Genomic DNA, 8,740 nt, shown 5'->3' with positions numbered 1-8,740 from the left:
GGAAAGAGAATTTTATTTATTCCAAAATAAGGAGATATGCAGAAAAAGACCTTATTGAATTCAATACTGACATTAAGCATTACTCCTTTTCACCAGAAACAGATGCCCACACTGCATAAGCAAAAGAATCCTATCAAAAGGTGACATCAAAGGTTACCGCCCTGACCTGGCAGCGTTTCACATATTCGTATTGTACTGCAGTAGAGAACTTGCATAAGACACTGGGGGAAAATAAACATTACTACATCATACATGGCCATTCAGGTTACACTCACAGTCATTAAGGAGAAACAGATAGTCCAAGATTAAAAATTAATCTTGTGGTAGGCAACTAAATAGATCAACTGAATCACAAATTAGAAGCACTCAAGTCTGGCAGTGTCTACGCCTTGATGAATTCCTTTTTTCCATGGAATTGCCTATTTCTCAATATAGAAGTCTCTATATAAGTTTTAAAATGGTATGAGATCCCTAAGATGGACAGCTTGCCTTCACAAGAGATGTCTCTTTGTAGGAGGCCCATGAAGAGAAAGCACTGCCTATTCTTTCTCATTTATCTGCATATATTCACTTGTTACCTTAGGAAACTTTTTTTGACAGGTTAGCCCCTTTAGGAGCAGCATAGAACAAAACTGTTAACCTAGAAGGTAACTGCTTACTAGCTTAGCTATAAAGTCAGCTAGTAGTAGCAGGAAGAACTGTTCTTAAGATCCAAACCATGCCCCTAATTCTCTCCCTAGAAACACATGCTAGGTATAGACAGCTAAATAATGAATCCTTCTGCAGTTCATCCTGTGAACTGGAATAAAATGTTCAGAAAGGAATGCCAGACTTGATTTATGCAGTTGTCTAAGAATGACCAGTCATCTGCACATCTTCAGAAATGATTAGAAATGCTTTCAAAACACTTCAGTACTACTCTGCTTGATTTTACAGCATCGCCTTTCAGCATGTAAGAGTGGCAAGATTTGGTCATACAGGCTGTAGACTAGGTGTGGGATTGACATGTTTTTTTCTCTTTTCTAGGCTCGGTAACAGCTTTTGTAGTACAGTACATGAACATTAACTGGGACCTTTTTGGAGAACTGGCTTTAGGGATCTTCTCTGCAATAGATGCTGGTTCTCTGTTTCTCATGTACTTTACTACCAATGTCTGGGCATGTTACGCCAGTTATCTCATTTTCAAAGCATGTTATATGCTCCTCATAACAATAGCAACGTAAGTATAAACCCTTACAGTGCTACTTTCATGCACAAAATACCAACAATACTTTAAGTTTGGGCATTCCTCCTTTTACTTAGGGGTAGCTATCTAATGCAAGACATAAATGTTTAAGTAAAGTCAGGACACCTAATGTCAACAACAAATGTTTTCATTCTTATAAACAACCATAAAAGGAAAATTATCAAAAAGACATTACCATATACCTAGGCAGAAGTTAAAGTAAAGACAACAGTAACAGCAAAACATGTAAGCTATTTCCCTTCTTCTTGGCATAGAAGATGCCAAGTGAACATGAGGAACAAGCATGCACAGACAACCATCCTTTAAGATCCCCTTGTATGTAGACCACCTTGCTGATGCACTTGTTAGCAAGCTACGAGTTGCATGAATGCAAGAAAAGATCTGGCATAGAGTGTTCCCCAGCATAACTTCATACATTTGATCCTTAATGATACTGTGATGTAAACAAGGAATAAAAGAAAACATTGAACATATAAACTCAGACAAGATCTCTTGGGAGACCAAGCTATTCTGTTGTCAGAAATAGAAAAATAAAAATATAAATATTAAATATAATATATAATCTGTGTTATATATGAAAACCATGTTATTATACGTCCTTTAATTTACTGATTGGGATGTCTTTAGACCCCCAAATTATTCAGATACCATTTCAAAAAACTGCTAAAATGATAATGCACAACAAAATTATACCTACCTTGAATGAAGCCAAGAAAATCCTCTGTTATCATTTTGGTGAACTGTTACTGCTTTATGGTGGATCACAGCTGGACTACTTCAACATATTAAAAATAAAATAATAATTAAAAAATTAGAAGCTTGCACAAAAAGCCTGCATAAAATTCTACTAAAAAGGTGTTGCAGGACTAACGTACATTTGTTCGGATAGGAACTTTGGAGGTAAGTGTTGCAAGGAGAAGAAGTTCTGATTATTGCCAAAAATAACATTGGCAAAGCAAATCTACTGGCTCTTGACAGAAATGAGTGGTATGCTGCCTCCACTGTCAAGCTGCAAAGCAGGTGATTCACATTATCATATAAAAGTTGGTTAGAAAATACTCAGGGTGATCTTCTATACTGACATCCCAGCCAAGACAGAATTCCTGCTAGGTCCAGATCAGGTCATGGTTCTATCTGGCCATGTCTTTGAAAGCCTCTGTGGAGACTTCACAACCTGTCTGGCACAGTCTGAAGGCAGAGAAGAAGCAAAAGGATTAAAGAGATCTGATTCCCAACTGGACAAAGCAGATCACCTGAGAATGCGGTTTGGAAAAGCAACACAGGCAAGTACAAAACCATCAAAATACACTATGGTAGTCAAGATGTTGTTTAGAACAAACAAACCAATTAAACTCCATCCTTAATATATAATCTGCATGAATTGTTTCTCTTCATCACCTAAAGTGAGAGGAACAACTTTCCATCCAGCATGAAGTAACTGCCCTGCCATCTCACCTTAGGTTCCAGATTGCGGTCAATCTGAGCATGGAGCGCTATGCCTTGATGTTCGGATTCAACAACTTTGTTGCACTGGGGATTCAGACCATTCTTACAGCAGTTGTTGTGGATTCAAAAGGCCTAGGACTAGACATAGTGACTCAGGTAAGTGCTACTAACTTACTTCCCATTTATTGTTTAGCCAACTCATCTTCAGAGTTTGCCAGGAAACTGCAATGCTAAAGGACAATCTAATTCCCTCTTTCCTCTACAGAAATCTAGACACCTTGCTCTTCCCTTGTGTCAGCCATCATTCCTCCCTTTTGTCTTTTAGTGCAGCATTTAGGATTGCAGATGCTGATCTTTGACCTTTTGAAGGCAGATACACCAGAAAATAAATAATTGGGCCCTGCTATCTGACCAGCTTTTGTTAATTAATAGGACAGCAAATAACACCCTCTCTAAAAGTCAGGCTAGTTTTCCTGAGAAAACCATGCAGGATCAACATTAGCGGAGTTAAAGACCATGGGACGCAGCTTGGATTATGGAGTTTTATCAGCTCAAGTGAAAAGGAATAGCCCAAGTGACTCACCTTCTAATTACAGCAAACATAGTCTCTCAACATGAATAACAGTTTTCTGCCCATATTTTGAGCACTTAATTTAGGGCATGGTATCCTATCTCACAGTGTCTGCGACTTTGGTCAGCCCAGTTCTACTAATGTTGGAGTCAACTGGAATGCGCTGACTTCTACATTTTCTCAGACAGGATCTCAGCTGGGGCAGCTTCCTACTCCCATGGATTTGAAGATGAACAAAGCTTTTCAGATATTCTGCACAGAGAAGACAAAAGTTACTTTACAAGATCAGTGTTGGAATTAAACACTAAAAATTAAAACTTTAAAAGTAAGGACAGGACATGTAGGACTTCATAAATAGGCTTGCCACTGTTGCTGGAACACTGAAACAAAGTCATGGTTTATTTATGGAGCCAGTTTGGTGACAGTAATGAAATGTGCAAGTAAGAGCAAAGAATGCCCCACTCAGACTCTTCACTTATATTATTCATGACTATGTGGGTAAGGAAGCTACTTCTACATATTGCACTGGTAGAAAAAAAAAAAAATCCTGTTCTATCCCTGCCCCTCTGATATTTATTAAGAGGCCTAAGGATTGGAAGTGAGGGGTGGTTCTTCATTCTTCAAAGATCTGCTGTTTACTGGAAAAGCTAAGATTTTGCTTAATTACAAAGCAAGAACTTGAACATAGAGAAGCTGTGCCAGAACACTGGTAAACAAAACCATAGAGTGCCTGTCATCTCCAGAAGAAGCAATATTTCTCTAAAGGGTTTTTCACTAATTATTCTGCCTTTTTCTCTCCCCCTCCCAGTTCTTAATTTACAGCAGCTACTTTGCAGTCATAGCTGGGATTTTCTTGACCAGAAGCATTTGCATGCTTGTGTCAAGCAAATGCAAAAGGAAAACAGCAAGATCTTGCAAAGAACATCTGAACCATGCTGAAGACAAATCCAAAGGGCAGATTGCAATTGGCTATATGACACAGCTGTAGGAGTCAGACAGACAGCCTCACGTGGCCAGGCCCCTGTGGGAGAAGAGCTCCTACTGCAGCACACAGGGAACAGCAGAGCAAGATGAAAAGTTCTACACAGCCCTGGAAAAAATATGCTGAATCATCACAGCACTTTGTTACAACATATGCCACAAGAGATCACCATAATGGCACTGTGCCAAGAAGAAAAGATAAGTTGCTTCAGATTCTTACTTACTCACCTATAAATAGCTTAACAACAGTTGCCTGTGTGCAAGAACAGAGCAAGCACCTCAGCATCCCACCGTGCTCAAAGGCAAAGATCAGAGTTCACCTGCAGTGCTTGTTCTAGCTCCTGTATATGGTGCTGTCCAGCTGCTCCATGCATGTCTGTTCATGCACGTGGGTGAAGGGTCTACTACCCCCTTTGCACACACCTCCTTATGTCCCAAGGAAGAAGGGTTGCATTTGCATAATGATATTCTTTCATACTAACTACAGGTGATTCAGTGGCAGACCCCTCCCTTCTAATTTAAAAGCCCACATCTGATGTGGGCCTTTTGCACACCATGGTGCAGAAAAGCAGGGTTTGCACAACTCATCTGAGAAGATTCATTGAAACACTACCAAGCCACAACTGTTGCTAAGCCCACATTTGAAAGGTGAAATCTAAACACTATATCCAGAGTCCACGCAAGCTCAGCTCAGAAAGGAAAACTTCAAAGTCAAAACAAAAAGGAAAAACTCCACTCCTTTTCTTGTGCATCCAGTAAAATTAAATTCAGGACTGACTGTCTTCCTGTTTCAACACAAAAAGAAAAAGATATCAAAGGGAGTGAGTAGTCTGGACCAAGAGCAGAGAATTTTGAAGAAATCTGACTGATTCTGCACAGGTAAATTCCAGATTAGCACAAATACACAAGAAGAACTGAAACAAAAACTTAGCATCATGTGTGCTTTTGAGTGCCAAATGAGGAGGTCCACTGATCTTGGCCAAGGATTTAGCAGGGTCAGCATCTCATAATTTATCAAGAAGCTTCAAGTCCTGTGGCTCATTTAGTCCAGTGCAAAGGACAGTACAGAAGAAAAGATACTATAAATGAGTTTGCATAGTGAATGCTTAATTTAATATAAATAATATCCATATTTTCAAGCTATTTCTGTACTGCTGTTTGCTTCTTGCTTCCAATACCTACTTGTAACTAATAAAAATAGAAAACATTTACAAAATAATGTTTTTCCTTTAGACACAAGCTCTCATTTGTGCAGACATATGTGCTTTTCATACCATTGTCACATACTGCAACTGGACAAACTGCCTAGAGGCAGAGCAGAGATGGCAGGATAGAAGCAAATGAGTTTCAAGTCACAAGATGAATCAGTGGGATTTTACCAAATGAACCCAGATAATTTTCTAGGCTTTTTGTTTACTGTTATACATTGTGTGGACATTCCCTGTTCTAAACTGGCTCTAAGGAGAGCAGCATAACCAATGCAGTTGTAAAAGCAGATGTACTTCATCTCCACTAAGCAGTCTCTTTTATTGCTGTAGAACAGAGGGCACGATATTCCTGCCTGAAGAAACTGGAACAAAGTCCAAGAGAGTGAGTACTATTTTTGTGGTACTTTTCCTCATGAGCAGGAATATTCTTTTGAGGAATTTATTGGGAGAACTAGATGCAAGTTCTGGCCTGGAAGCTAGCTCAAAATTTGTGTCTAAATGAAAACAAGGAACTTGCTTTTTCCAGCTCCATGGTCTCTGTGCTTGGTACAGAAATTTAACAAGTATTTTTTTGTATCTGGCAGAAGGAAAGGAATCACCAACATGAAACTTTATGCTATTAAAAAAATAATGGCAGTGGTACACTGCAGGAAAGGAGCTAGAAGAACTGGTAGAAATAATAAAATTCTTCTGTTCTGGTCAGAGCTCACTCCTTCTGTGCATATATAATGCCACCAAGGAGGAAAGGGACCAACCAGACACAATGTATTTGGTTTGCAACTGTAGAGAACGTGATCTTTGAAAATTAAAACATAAATAAAATCTTACTCTCTCAAATTTCCAAAAGAAAGTTTCTTAGCTTGGCAGCTGGGGAAGCATTTGGGGAAGGGCTAGGGTGCCTAGAGCAAGGAATAGGAAAAGAAGAGGGCAGCTCTTAGCAGTGTTAGTAAGGACAGAACACATTGGAGGCAGAAACAACAGCAAAAGAAGGACAAGACTTTCCATTACTCTGGGCTTTCAGCTGCAAATTGGTATTAGCCCAGCAACCAGTTAGAGACTTCATCCAAAACAATAAGATGCGCACATCCACCTGTTTGTTCACAGACACCCACTCTTTGGAGAGGAGATAATTAAGGTTTGGCAGGTTATGGGCAAGGCTGGAACCAGAGGCTCTCTGGGTCTGCAGGAAAAGGAAACTGAACAAATCCACCTCTCCTTGCAGCTTTTAGTATTAAATACTTACCTTCCTCCCAGCATGCCAAAGGATTCCACCTAAATAGGAAAATCCAGAGCTAAGCACATTGCTCCTCATAGATACAACTGCATCTGACTACACCACTAGCTGCTTTTGAAACATTTGTGGTTTGTGGAACAAGTCTTCCATAAAGATACAGTCCAGTGAGCTGATAAGGCCAGCTCTGGCCAACAAGGCAGCAAACAAATTGTATTTTTGTATACACAGCAGGCAGATATTAAACCAAGTACTGTGTGGTTTACCAGACATGCTAGTCAGCAGGCACCTTCCAGCAGGCCAGCAGACCTACCCAACAGCATCTTTCCCTTAGTTCTTTTCCCTTCTTGGAAGCCACTGGTTAAGAGAATAAAACATGGAGGCACTGGCAAGCCTGGCTTCTCTGAACACTTTCCTGCACCACACAACAGAACAGTGTGAGAAGTTTCCATACCTGTGGAAAAAGACCAGGCATTGCCCAGCTCTAAGAGCTGCTCCAGATAGCATGTGGGCACCTCCTGCTAGTGCCACAGAGTTTACTCCCACTGTCCCCATGCATCCCACCAACTGCAGGGTCAACTCCCTCTTCTGAGGAGCCTTAGAAGACATAGCAAGTCCAGTCTTAAAAAAAAAATAGGGCAAAGGAAAGCAAAGCAGCAGCATTTCTCTGAAGCCGTGCTGTGCCTTATCTGTGAATTGACCAGAGCTTGTAAAGGTATTTATTAACACAAAAATGCGATCATGAGATTGCTTTCTTGCCATGTCAGTTTCTATTAATCATTAGCTCCTGCAAGTCTTCAAGCTTTATCTTACAATTAGAACTCAGCTTGCTGACAAAACCTGTAAAGGAGAAAGCTTCCCTGGCAATCCCCATGGACAAGTTCTGCAAGCAATAAGAGCTCTGATGAATTATCACTGTTACTATTTATGTTCTGTTAACATTTTATCAAGTTTAGAAAGAACTTTTAGGAAACAGAAAGGCAAAGGTTCTTCTTTCTACCTCCAACTCTGAAGGCTGGTTTCTGACTTCTATAAAAAAGTCTTCCCAGGAGGAAACTGCTCATGAACCCAAAGGAAATGCACCATGGACACAGGTAATTTATTACCTTAGGAGTTATCTGAAAGTGTGCTGGCCACTCACTTGCTCGGTGCATCCGGAAGGGATGCAATATTTATGCTGATGTCATTATCAATCCAGAGTTTAATCTTTGTATTTTGAAAAGATAACAGACACTAAAGGATTTTAAAGCAGATATAAAGAGTTAACGATTGTACAGGTTATTTTTTATATATAGATACAATGATTTGTAAGAGTACAATGATAGAGGCAATCATTTGAAGACACGTTTCAAGGTTAGGGTTGGTTTTGATAATCTTCCTCTAAGGTTATGGAAATAGTTAACAACATACTGTTTATGCCAAGTTCTAATAAGTACAATGCCACAGTACAAGCAGAAACACTTGATAAAGTGCCTACAGGAAAACTGAATTCAAAAATTTAAAGCAAGTATCTTGTAATAGCTCGATTAAACATTAGTCAGTGCTTTGTTTTCATTCTTTTATGGTTTCAAAACATTCTTGTTTCACTTGTTTTCCAGGAACAGTATGTGGAATAACTGCTGGAGGTGACTTAGAAATTAAACTTATATTCACATTTTGAGAAAAAGACAACATGGAGGCAGGTTGGAATGCAGCTAATGTGCAACAAGTTTGTACCATGGCAATTCCCTAGGCAGCACCAGATGATAGCAACATCAGGGGAACAGTGCTAACTCTAAGAGCAATTGCATGTGAGGGTGGAGCAGAGTGCAGACACCATGGCCATGCTCCGTGGCAACAACCCAATTCAAAGGTACTGTGGAAAAAATCAGAGGCATGTCTGATAACTTTAATAAATTACACTGTTCACGAATTTGGCCATGAGAGTTCTTGAACACGAGCAAATTCCCAAGAGCGTTCCCAGGACACTGCTGGATGGACAGTGCGGCATTAATGCACCTGGAATGGTGAGACTCCAGCAGAGGCATTGGGTGTGACTGGACCATTCATGCCAAACT

General features: G+C 39.9%; 1 protein-coding gene across 1 annotated transcript in view; it reads left to right on the top strand.

Moving 5' to 3' along the window:
• LOC104392249 (thiamine transporter 2-like) overlaps window positions 1–4,251 on the top strand; it is an 8,699-nt gene extending 4,448 nt beyond the window's left edge. The window contains exons 4-6 of the mRNA XM_010001628.1: window positions 1,027–1,219; window positions 2,707–2,848; window positions 4,072–4,251. Coding sequence (XP_009999930.1) covers window positions 1,027–1,219; window positions 2,707–2,848; window positions 4,072–4,251 — 515 coding nt within the window. The remainder of the gene's footprint in view (window positions 1–1,026; window positions 1,220–2,706; window positions 2,849–4,071) is intronic.
• The last annotated feature ends 4,489 nt before the right edge of the window (window positions 4,252–8,740 follow it).

Source organism: Chaetura pelagica, unplaced genomic scaffold (assembly GCF_000747805.2).
Source record: "Chaetura pelagica isolate M959 unplaced genomic scaffold, ChaPel_1.0 scaffold207, whole genome shotgun sequence".
In the NCBI taxonomy this organism is placed as follows: Eukaryota; Metazoa; Chordata; class Aves; order Apodiformes; family Apodidae; genus Chaetura; species Chaetura pelagica.
The sequence above is the reverse complement of the archived record's forward strand: the minus strand, read 5'-3'. Positions and strand labels throughout refer to the sequence as shown.